Source organism: Solanum dulcamara, chromosome 12 (assembly GCF_947179165.1).
Source record: "Solanum dulcamara chromosome 12, daSolDulc1.2, whole genome shotgun sequence".
Taxonomy (NCBI): Eukaryota; Viridiplantae; Streptophyta; class Magnoliopsida; order Solanales; family Solanaceae; genus Solanum; species Solanum dulcamara.
Window position 1 is genome coordinate 57,575,907 of NC_077248.1, and position 18,037 is coordinate 57,593,943.

Here is an 18,037-nt window from a genome sequence, read left to right on the forward strand (position 1 = left end):
TGATTTGTGAAAGAGGAGCATATGCTTTCCTCTCTTATGACTTATCTGATTGTTTTGGTTTTTGGACCTTTTGGTCTTTTGAAAATATTTTGGGCTTAACCTTTTTTTTGGGCCTATTTTACATATTAATTAGTTGGGCTCAAGTCCAAATCTAGACAGAAATTATGAAAGAAACTTAAAAATAATATTTATAAATTATATTTTAATAAATATTTTTATGTATAATATAATTTAAAAATAATATATCTATACTCGGGTCGGTTTGGGTTCGGTTTGACTTTTTTTAGTTAAAACCAAACCAACCCTATAATGGTAGGGTTTTTTTTCCGAACACCAAACCAAATCAAACCAAACCACTAGTTGGTTTTTTTTCGATTTGGTTCGGTTTGTCGGTTTGGTGCGGTTTATTGGTTTGCCCTGTAGAGCCCTACATCAGATATCTTAATGCATATGATATATCGTATCCATGTATAGAGTTCAAGTTGTATTTAACCATTTTCATGTTAATGCAGGGAATGAAATACGTCATCAAGAAAATCCCGTCCCACCCATTGAGATTCAGAACGGCATATAGGGCTAATTTTCTTGATGATTTTGAATCATCAATAGGTGAAGAAGGTATAAAGTTATTTAGACAATCTATATTTGGTCACTACTTAGATATGCCAAACTGCAACTTTCAAGGGCAAATCATCAAATGCCTCTTACTTCTTGAGGTAGACCAAAAAAACAAAGAAGAACTGCACATTCGTCATGTGCAGGGTAATATACTGCAATTTACAATAAATGATTTTGCTATCATTACTAGTTTGCGATGTACCGGTAATATGAATGACTTCAAGTATTCTGATGATCAAGCAAGTAGATTATTGTCTTTATATTTTCCTGGTGCCAAAAATGGGGTCAACAAAGCTCATTTCGTTGAGCGTTTTCTGGTTGGAGGATGGAAAACAAATGAAGATGCCGTTCAGCTGGCCATTCTCTATTTCATCCATACTTTTGTTTTTTCTCAACTAGGTGATGCACCTATATCAGTTGATGATTTCAAGATGGTAGAAGATGGTAGTTATGAGCAATATCCATGGGGGAAATTAGCATATTCAAAATTGATAAAAGGAATACGTCAGGAGTTTTCAAATGCCAAACAAATGTATCGTCTAGGCGGCATGCCATACGCTCTGAATGTTTGGATATATGAATGTGCATCTCAATTTCCCTCTGAAATTGCTGTAAGAGTGGGTAATAAAATTCCCAGAATTCTTAACTGGCGTGTTGTCGCTGTGAAGCCAAAATTTGAGACCTTCATGTCTACCATCTTCAGTGAGGTACATGCTTTGAATATTATTCGTTTATATACTGATTCATTATACATAAAATCTAAGTACATTATATATCCATGACCTTGATACAGTATAATTTGATTCATAAAGTAGATGTATCAGCTCATATATTTATGTATCAGGATATAAATGTATCAAGATATAATGTATCTTATACATATAATTTATATAACCTTTCTGATACATATAATTGTATGTATCAGAAAGGTATTTATAGCTAATGAAAACTCATTTATCAGTATTTACAGCTCATGAAAACTCTATCTTATGTATCAAATTATAATGTATCAAGAATTACATCTCATGATACATCTGCATGTATGTATCAGATAATGTTGTTTTTTCTGATACATCATGTTTATGTATCAGCATTAACATGTATCAATTATTCAATTTTTTTGCAGTATCCATGCTCCAACATTGTCCAATCTCAACATGAAATGGAATCTATTGTCGTTCATGACAGCCAACAGAAACCTGAAGATTCAACATCGGCTGCCAAGGTCAATTTCAGAAAACCTCATGAAGTCACTGGATTTGAGGACTTTTCAACAACACCACCCACTGAATTTTTAAAGAGATCCAGGGATGTCGCTGAGACATCTTCTCCACCTCCTTCCAAGAGAATGAAGACTTCCCCTGCTAAAAAGCCAATTCAAGTAGAAACAGCCAACATGCACAAGGATTTCTTACCACCAAATGAATCAGAAAATCTTGTTTCTCCTGACAATGAACCGGAGGCAAAGTCACCAAAGGAATCAGAAAAGCCTGTTTCTCCTGACAATGTACCAGGGGCGAAGTCAGCTGTAGGAGGTGAATCTTCCGGTCATTCAGATCGAATTATTCATATGCAATTCAAAGCATTGAAGAAGTCCATAAAGAAGTCTCTAAAGAGAAACGTAAGTTATTAGTTTAAGATGTATCACGTACAATATACTTTTAATTAGGTGATACATTTTGATTTTTCATATACATGTATCAAGGTTGACCGGAAGTTCAAGCGTTTGGAGAACAAAATGGATTCAAATCACATTGATCTTTTGAAAGCCATCGACAGTATGGCGAACCGAATGACTAGCACATCATCTCAAGTTAAAAAAGATGATTTTGATCAATCATTCCATGTGGTTGAACAACAAGAAGCACCTACTGGATTGGAGGTGCACAATTTTGCAAATAAATCTGACCCACCCCAAATAAATGACAAATCTAATGTCCAGGAAGATATTAAGGTAAATACATCATGTAATATTTGATATTTATGCTTTTAAACTTCTGGATACTTTTCATTGTCATGTATCAAATGTAAATGTTATTATGTTTTCAGGGACCTGAACCATCCACCATGATAAATCAGGTGGACAACATATCGGAACAAAGCATTTCAGCAGATGTTCCTGAATTATTTGATCAGCAAGTTTATTCTGATACATTAAAGGTAATGTATCAGAAACAAATTGATGAACAATTTGATTCTATATATATATTTTGTATAAGCTCTACCTCTTTAAATATATATATATATATATATATATAGACATTTAGTATATATATATATATATATCATAAGTAAATGTTATTATGTTTCCAGGAAGATGAACCATCCGTCAAGGATGTATCAGCACACCAAATGGAACCACAAAGAGCAGATACTGATCAGCTTATTGCTGATTCTGATACATTACAGGTAATATATCAGATTCTTTACTGAGATAAAGTCAACATTATTAAATTTTTTTAATGACGTTATACATTACGTGTAGAACACTGGAAAGAAAGATGGAAGAGTAGCTGATGATAAATCTGACAAAGTAGAAGAGCAAGTCGAGGAGATTGAAAAAGAAAAAATTAAACCAAGCACATCAGAATCCAATATTTCAGCACCATTTTCGATCGAAACTCTGGATGTGATAGATGCTCTAATATATGAACTTCCATTACCAGCCATGCCATTGACAGCTGTTAGTCATGAGCAAGTTCAGGATGAATGTCTATTACGCGATAGCCAGCTACCAACCACTCTTCCATCAAAAGCTAATGTATTGTCTGACGATGCGAAGACACCATCTCGAAGAAGCAGGATTCCTTCGAAGATCTTACAGTCGCCGTATCTTTCAAACTTTAGGTCGAGTGAAAAGGGAAAGGAAGATTTGTCAGATGTTACGCATCAGACACACCCTTTTGAAGGTTTTGGTATATGCTATCAACCCCCTTCCGATCTTGTCACAGACTACTCTCAATGGATAGATAAAGAACTTCTAAAATCACATGGCAATAAGTAAGTATGACATATTCAACTTATACCCATACAAGTCGTGTATTATATTTATTATGTTATTAAACTACAAGTTTCTATTCAGGAATTCAAAGGAGGATCATTACAGATCTAAGTGCTCTTCATTCGGCTTTGAAAAAATGGACTTTGTTGTGGCATTTCCTAAAGATAAGAACTGGTTCTACCTAATGTCACAGCCGGACAGATGCTGGAACGATGAGGTAAAAATTTCATCATAAATAATATGATACAACTCATACTAACTACCTGATACATACATATTAATGTATCTGATACATAAATAGATAAATGTATCTGATACATACATAATTTGATACATGATGCTAGTTGTTATATAACTAATACTTTCTTAAAATGTGCAGCACATCGATGTAATATTTTACTACCTTCAGAAGAAATCAAAGATACAGTTGAGCAATCAGTATCGATACACAACGACAAATTGCATTTTCAAAAATTACATCGAATATGCACACACACGCTACTATCACCTTCCACCTAACATTTCTACACAAGAAGATATGGCAAGGGCCACTGTTATAGCTCATCAAGAGAGATCCGTGAAGAACATAATAAGAGGTTTCTCAATACCAGCCGGTTTGCCCTGGCATTTGGTAGATGAGGTATACATTCCAGTAAACTGCGATAGGGATTTTCATTGGGTTCTTGCGGTAGTTGTGTTGAAAGAGAGGTTGATACGTGTGTATGATTCATCGCCTAGACGAAGAAGTAGCAACCCTTCCCAAGAGATCCAAAAGATAGCAGCAATGCTACCAACATACCTGCAAGACAGTGGTTTCTTTGACAACAACGAACGTACTGATTGGTCGTCTCTTGATTCATACAAGGACAAATCAACCGGTAACATGCTTGAACCACATCACCCATTAGCAGTTGAGTATGTTGAAGGAATTGCGCAACAGGGAAGTGGCAGCTTGTGAGTATTAACATCGGCTATGTATACCTAAATCATTCATATGTCAATTTTACTTTTTTTAAATTCCTGTATTCCTTTATTTGCAGGGATTGTGGAGTTTTCCTGGCCATGTTTGCTGAATATCTTAGTGATGGAATTTCTATTCCAAATACCGGACTAAACGCTGAATTCTTCCGTTCAAGATATGCCGCACTCTTATGGAGATATGGTTGTCAGAAGGTCATGGATGGTTATGTTAGCGATAACGACGATCCAAAAAAACCTAGGAGAGACATATCTCCAAACCAAGGAGAACTGATTGATGTCCAATAATTTTTTTTTGATAGTAAACATTTTAGGTGATTCTGATTCTTCCAATGTATCTGATACATAAACTGTAATATATCAGATTAAGTATGTTTTAATATTTCCATACCTCAGATTTACTATGTTTTTCTCTGGTGTCAAAATAGAATATAAAATCAAAGTTTATGTTTTATACTCTACTATATCGAACTTGTATCGAGTGTAATATTCATAAGTGTCACATTTTTTGAATTCTGATACATGAATCAAGTTTTCTTTTATTATGATACATCATGCACATGTATCCGATTCTCATTTCTCAAGATTTAATGATTGTATCAGATTTAATATGTTTTAATATTTCCATACATCAGATTTACTATGTTTTTCTCTGGTGTCAAAATCAAATATAAAATCAAAGTTTATGTTTTATATTCTACTGTATCAAACTTGTATCGAGTATAATATTCATAAGTGTCACATTTTGTGAATTCTGATACATGAGATAAGTTTTATTTTATTATGATACATCATGCACATGTATCAGATTCTCATTTCTCAATATTTAATGATTCTGATACATTAATTTTTTGCATAAGAATTCTATGTCTCAAGATTTAACGTATATGATACTTCTTGCTTATGTATCAGATTCGCATTTATCAAGACTTACTGAATATGATAATCTACAACCTATATCAAATAGGATCTTATGTATCACCAACAACTCTTGTGTAATTATGGTTGTCGAAAAGACAAGAATGTTTATATTTGGGAAAATAACGATCCAAAAAATAAACCATATGAGATTTCATTAATCCAAGTCATGGCGAACCGATGGACGTCCTGTATTTTATTTTAAAAAAAATTGTAGCAATAAAATGTTCTAATCTTGATACATATCAACTGAAAAAAGATTTTTATATTTATGTCACGTGTCAAACTCAAATATAAAATATAATAATAGATGTTATTTTATGATTCAATTAGAATGTGCACCGAGATACCACAAACATCATATCTATTTAGGAATGAAATTACAAGTCTTTCTGTTGTTGCCTTCGTGGCCACAATATCCACAAGAATTTGTGCTACTTGTTATTTTCTCATTAGCGAACTTTTTTCTCCCTTTCTTTGGTCTTTCTGGCATCCTTTTGTATATTGGCGGCAAGACAATTTCTTCCAAAATTTCCTTCGGAGCAGTCCAGTCTTTCTTATCTGGCATTAGAACCATTGGTAATTCATAAGTATTTGCCAACGCCTCTGGTTTGTAGTAATCAGAACAATATGGGTGCAGGTCAGTAATGTTCTTGCTCTTCAACACTGCAATTGCATGTGGACATGGTATCTCGTCTAGTTGAAATCTACCACAAGTGCATGTTTTTCTCTCTAGACACACAATGTATCTTATATCTAATTCGTAAATAGAATAAAGATACTCTGATGAAGCAACAACCTGCAGGAATTATATTTCAAATTTATGTATCAGTACTGCTTCCTCACATACACAACTATGTATCAGAACTGATGTAAAAGGGTAATAATTATCACAGGATATACATATCAGATGAATCAACAGCCAGCAAGAAATAAATTTCACATATATGTATCAGAAAGTACGTATCAATTACAGAAATGATGTATCAGAACTGATGTATCAGTATATATTTTAAACATGTTATGTTTATATGTGTCAGTACTTATGTATCAACTACACATTTGATGTATCCGAATTGATATATCAATATATAATGAGCACAGGCTATACTTGAATGACGATGCAACAAACTGATATAAATAAACTTCACATATATCTAATAGTACTTATGTATCATCTACACAAATAATGTATCTACACTGATGTATCAATATATATTTAGAACAATTTATGCATAACTGATTAATCATCAGCCTGAAGGAAAATAATCTTTACATATATGTATCAGAACTTATGTATCAAATGTAGAACTTATGTATCATAATTGAAGTTTCATTATTTAATTAGCACATGTTATACATAACTGATGAATCATCAGCCACCAAGAAATAAATATCACATATATGTATCATAAAGTATGATTCAATTACAGAAATGATGTATCAGAACTGATGTATCAATATATATGTATCAGAAAGTATGCATCAGAAAGTATCTATCATGTACCAGAACTGATGTATAAGTATATATGTGTCAGAAAGTATGTATCGTGTACCTTCATTCTCGAACACTTAATCGTGTTTGAAACTAGGATATCATCGAATTTTCTACCCAAAGTATGTTTTGTATAAGATGCTATTTCTCTATTTTTGCAGTTCCAAGAACCAAATAACATTTTCGTTTGCTCCAAAAAGTCAATTATAGGCAGCTCTCGTGCTTCAACAAGACATCCATTGATACATTCTGCGATGTTAGAAGTCATCATTCTACCCCTGTTGACAGTGGCATGAACCCTTGACCACTTTTCGTATCCTGCATTTTTTAAATATTGTGCCACCCGTTGATCAATTCTTTCAACTTTGGCCATTAATTTATCGACTTCATCTTTTCGGTATGCCTTGGCCATTGAATAGAAGATGTCACTTAGTACAGCTTTGCTCCTTCTGTATTTAGTACACACATTTTTCCATACATGTCATATGCATGCAAAATGAGGAACATTGGGAAATACCATGATTACACTCTTGATTATGCTTTCGTTCCTATCTGATACAGCACACATATTGTCCCTCTCTCCAAATGCATTCTTGAAATTCTGAAAAATCCACGTCCATGATGAATCATTTTCCGTATCAACAATACTATACGCCAACGGCAATATGCAACCTAATAAATCAATAATAGCTATACAATAGTTATTAGAATTCATCAGAATCACAACAAACGTGAAAAATGAGATGACACACTGTTATTCAATAAGAAACAGTATAAGAAAGCAGTACCTGCCCCATCAAGTGTGCTAGCTGATACAAACGTCCCTTTATAAGGTCCATCAAGATGTGCACCGTCAACAACAACTACTGGTCGACAAAACTGAAACCCCCTCATCAAGGGCCTTAACGCTATGAACAAATACATGAATTCATCAATTGATGACTTGTGCATACTTATGTACGAATTTGGATATACGATTTTTAGAATATGTATGTATACAGACAGCTATCTATATCCATCAGCAGGTTTTCCCCTTAACATCTGCAAAGCATGCTCTTTTGAACGCCATGCATGTTGATAGGTAATATCAATTCCATATGCTGATTTAATATCCTCTCGTATATCATTAGGGGTGACAATTCTCTTATGATTAACCAATTTAGGGGCTGTGAATGCACTAACAAAAGCCTTTGTAGCATGAACTTTGTTGAAAATCCTATCTCTCAGTGCATATGAATGTTCACTATTGAAATATCTAACTTTGAATATATCCGATTTTTTCCAACATGAAGCTTTCATTTTCCAACAACATCCTTCTGAAAGGCATACTAACACATAACTGCATTTGTATTAAAAAATGACATGTATCATATCAATATTTTTTCATTTATAATATCAACAAATACAGTGACATACTGATAGGAAGTGTGTCAACCCATGTACTTGATACATGCTTCTTTGTATGTATTGTTAAAAAAAACTTCTGATACATAGAGTATTATGAATCTAATACATACTGACAGCATTATTATCATTTTTAACTGAGTTACAGGAATGGAGTTTTGATGTATCATGAAAGGAAAATTTATTTTATTTTAAGAATGTATCAGATACACACAGTAATATGTATCTGATACATACCGTTGGATACTATCCAACATCAAAATTTCCAAATGCAGAAATGGAGTTTTGATGTATCATGACATGAAAAATTATTTTATTTAAGAATGTATCAGATACACACAGTAATATGTATCTGATACATACTGTTGGATACTATCCAACATCAAAATTTCCAAATGCAGAAATGAAGTTTTGATGTATCATGACATGAAAAATTATTTTATTTTAAGAATGTATCAGATACACACAGTAATATGTATCTGATACATACTGTTGGATACTATCCAACATCAAAATTTCCAAATGCAGAAATGGAGTTTTGATGTATCATGACATGAACAATTATTTTATTTTAAGAATGTATCAGATACACACAGTAATATGTATCTGATACATACTGTTGGATACTATCCAACATTAAAATTTCCAAATGCAGAAATGGAGTTTTGATGTATCATGACATGAACAATTATTTTATTTTAAGAATGTATCAGATACACACAGTAATATGTATCTGATACATACTGTTGGATACTATCCAACATCAAAATTTCCAAATGCAGAAATGGAGTTTTGATGTATCATGACATGAAAAATTATTTTATTTTAAGAATGTATCAGATACACACAGTAATATGTATCTGATACATACTGTTGGATACTATCCAACAGCAAAATTTCCAAATGCAGAATATGCGCATACCTTTTACTGTCGGATCTTTTAACCTTGAAATTAAATTCATTATTGATTTTGTATTTGGCTATTACATCAACTAGAGTTGCTTTATCCTTATAGAATTGATTCTCCTTCACTTCCGCACCATTTGTATCATCTATGTAGTTCGTCAACTCCAATTCTGCTATATAACAACTTGCAACTTTACCAGATTCTTCTAAACCAAAATTGTGGGACTCATTCGCATTTGATTCGGCACAAACGATTGCTCCAGATGTACTGTCAAATGATTTTATCTCACATCTTTTTATATCAAAGCTTGATATGCATAGGGGATAATTCACGAAACCAGGCTCTTTCTTCTTCAACTCTATGCAAAGATTAACACCCATATCATTACGAATATATATTGGCGACGAGTTACCTTCAACTATGTATCGGATTTTAATTTCTTTCTCTGATTCATCCACACTCAATTCAGCAGCGATTGCTGCTTTTAAATTTGAGTAAGATACATTATCACCGACAACGATTCCATCACTTTTGTATTGTTCATAAGTAATATCGGATTGCCAAACTCCAGAATATCTCAGTAGTATCGGGATATTCATATCGATTAATTGATGAAAAAGTTTGCTTTGAATTGATGCTCTGTTGTTTTCCTTATAGTCGATGCTCTGACTTTTGGCTTCAAAATTCATCTACATAGCTGTCGCCTTCTTTAATAGATCAGTAATTGATATAAAGAGCCAATCTTTTATCCATAAATAGCTGATGTGCATTAACTATTCTATAGCTAAAGTTATGTATCAGATACATAACTTATGTATTAGCAAAAGTTGAAAAATAATTGAAATCAACTTCGGTATGAATTGATGCTCTGTTTTTTCAATTCGAGACGACGCTATGTTTTTTGGCTTGAATCTTCATGGACATAACAATTGTTTTTTTAACAATTGATGTATCATATACATAACTGATCTATCAGATACATAACCCAAATTGAAAAAAAAAATAGAAACGAAGTTGGTTTGAATTTATGCTCTGTTTTTTTTGGCTTAAATCTTCAACTGCACAACCGTTCTTTTTTTAACCAAATTAATCTCATTAATTAGATCACTAATTGATTTGAAGAACCAATCATCCCTTATATTAAGATACTATCCATAAATAGATGATCTTCATTAATTACTGATTGGATAATTGATATATCAGATACAAATCTAATGTATCAGAAAGTTGAAAAAAAGGGGATATCGGGTAATTTTGATACAATGAGGGATGTATAGTAATTAAACTTTTCCATTATGGGATTTAGGTAAAGTTTACAATATTATATGACTTAAATAAAGTCCAAATTATATTTGGATCAGTCTGTTAAGTTGACAAGACGAGCCCAACTCATGCTCTTCAAGCCTAAGATCCTCTAAAATTACTTGAAGACCAACATACCCCCAAAATCCTAGCTCACACCTATATAAAAGGGTCTTCATGAGACCAGAAAGACAGACAGACACAAAAGGAAGAACAAGGCCATAAATACACTGAAAAGTTATGTTCAAAGATGATCCGCACGTCTTCCGCATACAAAGAAGTCTCCGTCTCTAAGTTGTGGGCCACAAATTTTCATACCTCTGCAATTGCGATCAAAGCTTGGCTCCACATTCGTAGTGAAGTTTCAACAAATATTTCATCAAATCAAGAACGAAGTTAGACTCTTGAATTGATAATTGTGAAGAGGAGAATCAGGGGATTACATTTTTCTTTCTTAATATTTCATAAAAATTGTAACGTTTGCACATATTCAAATATAAATATTATTGTTTGCTTGCTATTTTTCCTTTTTTGATTGCTATATTTCAAAAACGAAAGTTAGTCCATCGCTTATAGAAAGAATAGGGTGTGTAATTAAAGAAAATAGGAGATATAAATGGAAGCATGAAAGAAAGTTGAAATTGAGAAGACATAAGGAAAAGGAGTGAAAAAGTTTGAAGTAATTGTATTAAAGTGCAAAAGAGAGCAGTCACTATTTTATCAAATATTTCCTACCCGTGTTGTACCTATTACAACTTTCCTAGAAGCAATTGTTTAGATATATATAATAGATAAATTCATTTCCAAGTGAAGGGTAACTTGAAGGGGACGCAACAATTTGTGTAGATTGTTGTATAAGGGATGATAGTTACTAGTTAGTCTCTTGCAATTCTTGTAATCTGAGTTCTATTGAGGCTCACGTGTTTTAGTGAATTAGGACAAATCTTTCAGATATATAGATCGTGGATTTTTTTCTTTGTGAACTAGATATTTTCCACAATATTATACTTTAAAACACTTCACAATTTTGCAACTTAGTAGTACGGAACAAATAAAGTAACTCACTTCATCACTTCGGCGTAACAAGACAAAACCAAATTCACCCCTTTTTTGTGTTATTAGGATGCACAATTGATCATATAAAAAATCCAATTATATCAAGGACAAATAGTGTTACTATCAAAAAATGTGTAGTAGATGATAAAAATGACCAATGAATAACACTTTTGCAATAATTTATTAGCGCTTCTTGAAATACTGATCAATGCCAAATCTTTAATATATTGGGAAATTATATTTCAAAAACTTTATTTTTTACTAGAATCTTCATTAATTTATATTATTTTTACTATTCAGAAATTACGATCGAATCATTCTTAAGCTTACGCTTAATAAGATCATTTATAACTGTGCTTCACGCGAACAAGTACAATAATAACCGTGTAACTAAAATGTATATTACACAAATACAAACAAAAAATAAAGGATCAAAAAATGGCCAACTAGTGTAGAATTTATTAGAGGATTATTTCCATCAATGAGGGTTAGGGTTAACTAAACAACCTCCTAAATAAACTTAAAACTCCTAGAATATTATTATTATTATTATTATTATTATTATTATTATTATTATTATTATTATTATTATTATTATTATTATTATTATTATTATTACTATTATTATTATTACTATCCCTTCTTAGTAGCTTCCACCCTTTTTGCTTTTTTGGTAATTCAAACTCACAACCTTCGGGTTAGAAGTAAAGGATGCTTATCATCCGAGCAACTCCTCTTGTTTCCTTGAATATAATTAATAGTCATCACGCTATTCTCTATATCCACCATAGTTGTCTTCATCATTTCCTCTACGACGATCACTTGATCGTCTACGTCCACCATAGTCATCTTCATCAGATCCTCTGGGCGGGTTATCACGTGGCTTTCTACGTCCACCATATTCTTCTTCATCAGATCCTGCAGAGCCATCAAGTGATTTTCTACGTCCACGATGTTCTTCTTCATCAGATCCTCCAGAATCATTACGTGACTTTCTACGTCCACCGTATTCTTCTACATTAGATCCTCTGGAGTCATGACGTGATTTTCTACGTCCACCGTATTCTTCATCATGACTTCTTCTATGAGAACCCAACTGCAAGTTAAGAAGAGTCATTTTTAGTTAATTTTGTTTTTAAATATATGTAGGGTTGATTTTTAAAATAATCACTCAACTAATAATAGTTAGTATTTCAGAAAGTTTTTTATCCTTCTTCATTTCAATTTTCTTTTACAAAGAACAATAATTGTCTGAAACAATATGAGTGACTATACAAGAAGTCATTCCCTTCTATGAATTGAAAATGACAAATCTAAGTAGTTATATACAATTGGATATAGTTATCTCTAAGTGGTCTAATAATCTCAATATATGTCTGATTGTATTCAAATTTCGAGAGTCAAATTAAAATTTTAAATTAATTTTTATACTTTTTAAATATTATGAATTAATAATTATTATAATTTATAGTATATTTTATGTAATTTCTAAATATGTGAATTTAATTTTAAATAACTAAAAAAATTCCATATACAAATTTATGTCAAAAGATTTAAAATATTTGAATTTCAAAAAGTGAAAGTGACAGAAATTGGGACAGAGAGATTACTTTTTTTTCCTTCTAAAATCCTCGTATAGTGATACTCCAGATTACTCCCCTTATTTCAATTTTTTTATTTTTACTTTTAATTTTAGTCCATAAAAGATGTCACTTTTTTAAATTTGATAACTTTTTAATTATAATATCTCATCTGACATGTTTAATAGTATAATAAAATTAAAATTTTTTTTTTAGTAATTATACTTATTTTTAGTTTAAGATCATAAATAAAATAAAAAATTCATTATCTTCTTAAAATTGATGCATAGTTAAATTAAGACAGATAAATTAAAACTGAGGGATTAATAATCTCACCTCAGATGTGAAGGTGAGGCTGAGTTTTATCTCTCCACAATATTCTTCATCCTTGACAACATTGTAAGCGCGTTCTGACACCTCTCCTTCGCGCAACACTTCATGTAAGGGAATTCTGTTTCAAACGTCGTGTCAAATCAAAATAAGAAAATTAATAAATTAAAGCGGAATGAGTATAATATTAGGGAAATGAATTAGAAAGATTACTAACGTTGCTTCTCCAACAAAATCATCTGAACTGAAAGTATCTTTATCCATAATCTTGAGGGTGATCTCTTCAACATCACTACTGATGGTGAAAACAAAGGTCTCATTCCACTCAGGATCAGATCCTTCACCTGTATAGAAAGCAACTTAATATTGAGATATCTATAGTCACAGAAAATTTTCATGTAGTGTAAAAAGTTCTTATATGTTACATTCATAAAATGGGATTAACAACCAAAACAGTACTCTTTCTATCAATGTATTTAATAACAATTTAACTTTAAAATATATATTTTATCTTTAATGAAATGATTTATAAATAAACAAATATTTACGACTTATTTTACACCAGAAATATCAAAAGACTTTCAATATTTCTTAAAATTCATAGCAAGTTAAACTACATCACATAAATTGAGACAAAAAGTAATTGATAATAACTTGACAAACTACATTGATAGTGCGTGGAAATTAATAATTTTTTTTCCTTACAAAAAATAAAACTAAACTGAAAAGGATTAGTTGAAGTAATTAATTACACATACCTGATGCAACACCACTTTCCTTCTCTTGAGTTCGACAGGTGATGACCACATAAGGATTCATACTAGCTGTTGATATACGAAAAAGCCAAGTAATCAAATTCATTAAACTAAGAGATTAATGATTAGTAACATTAAAAATATTGAAGGAGGGGACATACCTAGTGTTAACATAATTAAAGGGGGAAAAAGTCTGATAATTTATGTGGCGGTAAATAAAGGACATTGATAAATAAAGTATAGCAGATATTGCTAGTTGACATTCGTTGGTGCAATTTACTATATTCTATATGAATATTCCCTATATTTCAATTTATATAACACAATTGAAACTTTAAGAGTCAAAACTTTTTTTTTATTTTGATCATGGATTTGGACATAAATTTTTAAGTTTTCTTAAAAAAATAATTTACATATTTAAAAACTATATAAAAAGAACTATAAGTGATAAGAATTAAAATGTTAAAATATTTAAAGGACATATATAAATAAATCGTGGCCAAAAATTTTCTTGTTGACTCTTGAAAATAGAGCTACGCCATATAAATTGGGACGGAGGGAGTATATGTCTTACTCTCTAATTTTAGTCCGTTTCACAAGGAACGTCTGTTTAATATTTTGCCAATTTTTTGTTATTTTAACTTTTCATTTGGTATGTTTACGATTACAAAATTAAATAAATATTATTTATATTTTACATATCTTTTATTTAAAGTCTTCTTTATTCTAATAATTTTCTTGTCAAGTCATGAAACCAGACAAACAAATAGAGATGATGAAGGGAGTAATACAAATATATATAATATATATCAAATAAAATTATGATATCATTTGTCACAATAAGATCTGGTATCATTTAATTGTCCAAAAGGTAAAATAGAAAATATGTTCATTTTCTCTTCCAATTTTTTTATAATGTGAATATATGAGCATTGAATCATGAGGATCAAATTAAATAGAATTAGAAAATGGAGTTTGTGAAGATCATACTGAGCCAATTTTGGTCTTCAAGGCCTTTGGCATTTACAAGAAAAACTTCAAGCGTCCCACTTGGCATCTTCTTTGGATCGAATTACTTTGACAAAAACACAACAAGATTAGTAGAATGATGAAGAAAAGCTTCAATTCTGACCTGCTTTCTGTTTTGAATAATGGCCTTTGGACCTGTTCAATGCTCATTTTTATAATTAACTACCTCCAATCACTACAATCCACGTGTCAATAGTGTGTCCAATAACGATATTTCTTGAAAAATATTTTTAAAACAGTTGTAAAAAATTTTCTATCATTCATCTTTCAGCCCCCAAATTAAATATCTATTGACATCAACCTTTTGACTCAAAAATACTCTTATTTTCAACGACCGGCACTCATAAGGTGGATGGAAGACAATGTTATACCAAATCACATAGTTTGAAAGCATTTTAGCCCATTCCCCATAAAATTAATTTAAAATTACTTAATATATGTGCTCATATGATTGACCTGATTTTGAGTTCTATACTAAATTAAGTATAAAAAAAGAATAGTCCTCTACTATCTATTTCACTCACCTCCCCTGCCTCCTCCCTTTACTTCCTCTCTCTTCAACTTTATTTTTCTTCTGAAATCTTGTCCACCATTTTAAATTTTAATTTTTTCAGCTTATAACAAAACAAGGGACAAAAAAAGGAGGAAAATAATAACGAGATTCACATATCTAGAAATAATTAGTTCAATGGAAGATAATTTAATTAAGAAAAAATGATCAAAAATACCCTTAAATTATTTGAAATGAACAAAAATGTCCTCCGTTTATAGTTTGGTCAAAAAATGTCCTTACCGTCAATATTTTGGTCCAGAAAATGCTCTTATTGTTATTTAATGTGTCAAAAATGTCCTTTTTCAAATAAATATATTATTTATTTTATTTTTGAACATATTTTTTTCCTAATAATATTTCTTTTATTCGCAAATATTTATTCTACTTCAATTAGAAAAAAAATAAAAATATTTCTTATTTTATTATAATTATTTTCTATTGTTATTTGAATAAACATTAATGATAGATTTATTATAATCTTATATATAAGACATATATTATCCATTAAAACTTAGAGTACATAAAATTATTCTATTTGAATTGATAAAATAAGATTATGAATAATAAAATAATTTCATACATTTTTATTACTTAAAGTGATTTAAAAATAAAGAAAACAAGAATAGAGTTCTTTAAAAGTAATTTTTTATAAGGAACAAGATTTGTTTTTTTTAAAAATATATTTATTCGAAAAAGGGTATTTTGACCCATTTTATAACAATAGGGGCATTTTTAAACCATTAAATAACAATAGGGGCATTTTTGGATTAAAGTATTGACGGCAAGGGCATTTTTGGATCAAACTATAAACGGAGGGCATTTTTGTTCATTTCAAATAGTTTAAGGGCATTTTTGACCCTTTTCTCTTTAATTAATATATTATATACGTATATTCCATTTTCTTTTGTGTGTACTCACAATTCAAAATAAAAGAATGAAAATAATCTTTTCTCTTATCTTCATCCCTACCTGTAACACCCCTCAAAAAGTTTTCTAAGATTCGGACCCTTGTTGTATTCGTGTAGGGTCTAACTCAATTATTTCAAAGTATGTGCTTGAGTTAAGATGAGTCCCCGAGTAATTGAAAAGTGTTGGAGGTGAGGTGGGGTCCCTAGGACCAAGATAAGACCAAGAAGGTTCGTCGCGGCTAAGTTTTAGGATGAGTTTGTATAAGGAGTCGACTTTTAACGACCCTATCTTTTGAGAGACGGAAATATAGGTGGCCCATGACCTATTAAATTAAAGATCGTCGAGTCTTCTTTCCAACACCACCAAGAATGTAAATTTTGGAGTTCGAAGTCGAAAGATATGGCGATCCTAAGATGAATGAGCACAACAGAGATTTTCTGGCCTGGGGTTCAACTGAAATCTGGGCATGGCGCCGTAGTGGAGCGATGCACCACTAACGCGCCAGGAACATGCCTCAGTAGTTTGGTCCCTGGCGCGACGCGCCGCTAAAAGTTGTGCAGGGTTTTTCAGGCCAATTTTTCAGAACCCAAAAAATATGGCCTTGGCGCTGTAAGGGCGCGACGCGCCACTATCGCGCTAGAAACATGCCTCAGTAGTTTGGCCTCTGGCGCAGCGTGCCACTGCGAGGTGTGCAGGTTTTAGGCGTAATTGGCCTGGCGCTGCAATGGCACGACGCGCCACTATCGCGCCAGGTGCGTTTTTGCGTATTTTTCAGAACTTTTGAGAAGGGGCAATTTGGGAACTTACCCAAATTATATATATGTTACCCTTGGTCTTTTAGGAACACATTTTGCAGCCTCACTCTCTCTCTTAAAGCCCTAGAAATATCTATCTCTCTCTCTCTCTTCTTCTTCTTCTCCATTTCTAACAAAAAGAGTTCAAGAGCTTCAAGATTTGAGTCCTCTATTGAAGACCCAACACCAAGGTTTTCTTGAAGTCTTCACTAAGGTATGTAAGGCTATCCAAAACATGGGTTGAGTCGACCCATGTGCCCTATTCTTGCTTTGAGGTTAGATGTTCATGAAAATGGAGTTTCTTGGTATGGTCTAAGTCTAAATGAGTTTTGACCCCTATTTATTTAATTCTATATGTATTGAGGTTGTTGAGTTAAGAAGTTCCCAAAATGAGCCTCTATGTGAGTA

The 18,037-nt window shown here is 31.8% G+C and overlaps 2 protein-coding genes across 2 annotated transcripts; one reads left to right on the top strand and one right to left on the bottom strand.

Moving 5' to 3' along the window:
* The first annotated feature begins 3,286 nt into the window (after window positions 1-3,286).
* On the top strand, window positions 3,287-4,885 carry LOC129875785 (uncharacterized). Its single transcript, XM_055951025.1, has 4 exons — window positions 3,287-3,618; window positions 3,701-3,836; window positions 4,029-4,573; window positions 4,660-4,885. Exons 1-4 carry the CDS (start codon window positions 3,287-3,289, stop codon window positions 4,883-4,885), a joined length of 1,239 nt encoding a protein of 412 aa, XP_055807000.1.
* Window positions 4,886-12,013: 7,128 nt separating this feature from the next.
* On the bottom strand, window positions 12,014-15,477 carry LOC129876884 (elicitor-responsive protein 3-like). The gene is made up of 5 exons (XM_055952363.1): window positions 15,335-15,477; window positions 14,348-14,413; window positions 13,807-13,933; window positions 13,596-13,710; window positions 12,014-12,775 (listed from the first exon to the last, which is right to left on the bottom strand). Exons 1-5 carry the CDS (start codon window positions 15,399-15,401, stop codon window positions 12,449-12,451), a joined length of 702 nt encoding a protein of 233 aa, XP_055808338.1. The 5' UTR covers window positions 15,402-15,477; the 3' UTR covers window positions 12,014-12,448.
* Window positions 15,478-18,037: the final 2,560 nt, after the last annotated feature.

Bases quoted from the DNA above. Each gene is read 5' to 3' on its own strand.
- LOC129875785 (XM_055951025.1), top strand. From the start codon at position 3,287: ATGCCATTGACAGCTGTTAGTCATGAGCAAGTTCAGGATGAATGTCTA. The intron at 3,837-4,028 runs GTAAAAATTTCA...TACTACCTTCAG, and splicing joins ACAGATGCTGGAACGATGAG to AAGAAATCAAAGATACAGTT. The intron at 4,574-4,659 runs GTGAGTATTAAC...CTTTATTTGCAG, and splicing joins CAACAGGGAAGTGGCAGCTT to GGATTGTGGAGTTTTCCTGG.
- LOC129876884 (XM_055952363.1), bottom strand. From the start codon at position 15,401: ATGCCAAGTGGGACGCTTGAAGTTTTTCTTGTAAATGCCAAAGGCCTT. The intron at 13,934-14,347 runs GTATGTGTAATT...CTTTCTATACAG, and splicing joins GGAAAGTGGTGTTGCATCAG to GTGAAGGATCTGATCCTGAG. The intron at 13,711-13,806 runs GTTAGTAATCTT...CGTTTGAAACAG, and splicing joins GATTTTGTTGGAGAAGCAAC to AATTCCCTTACATGAAGTGT.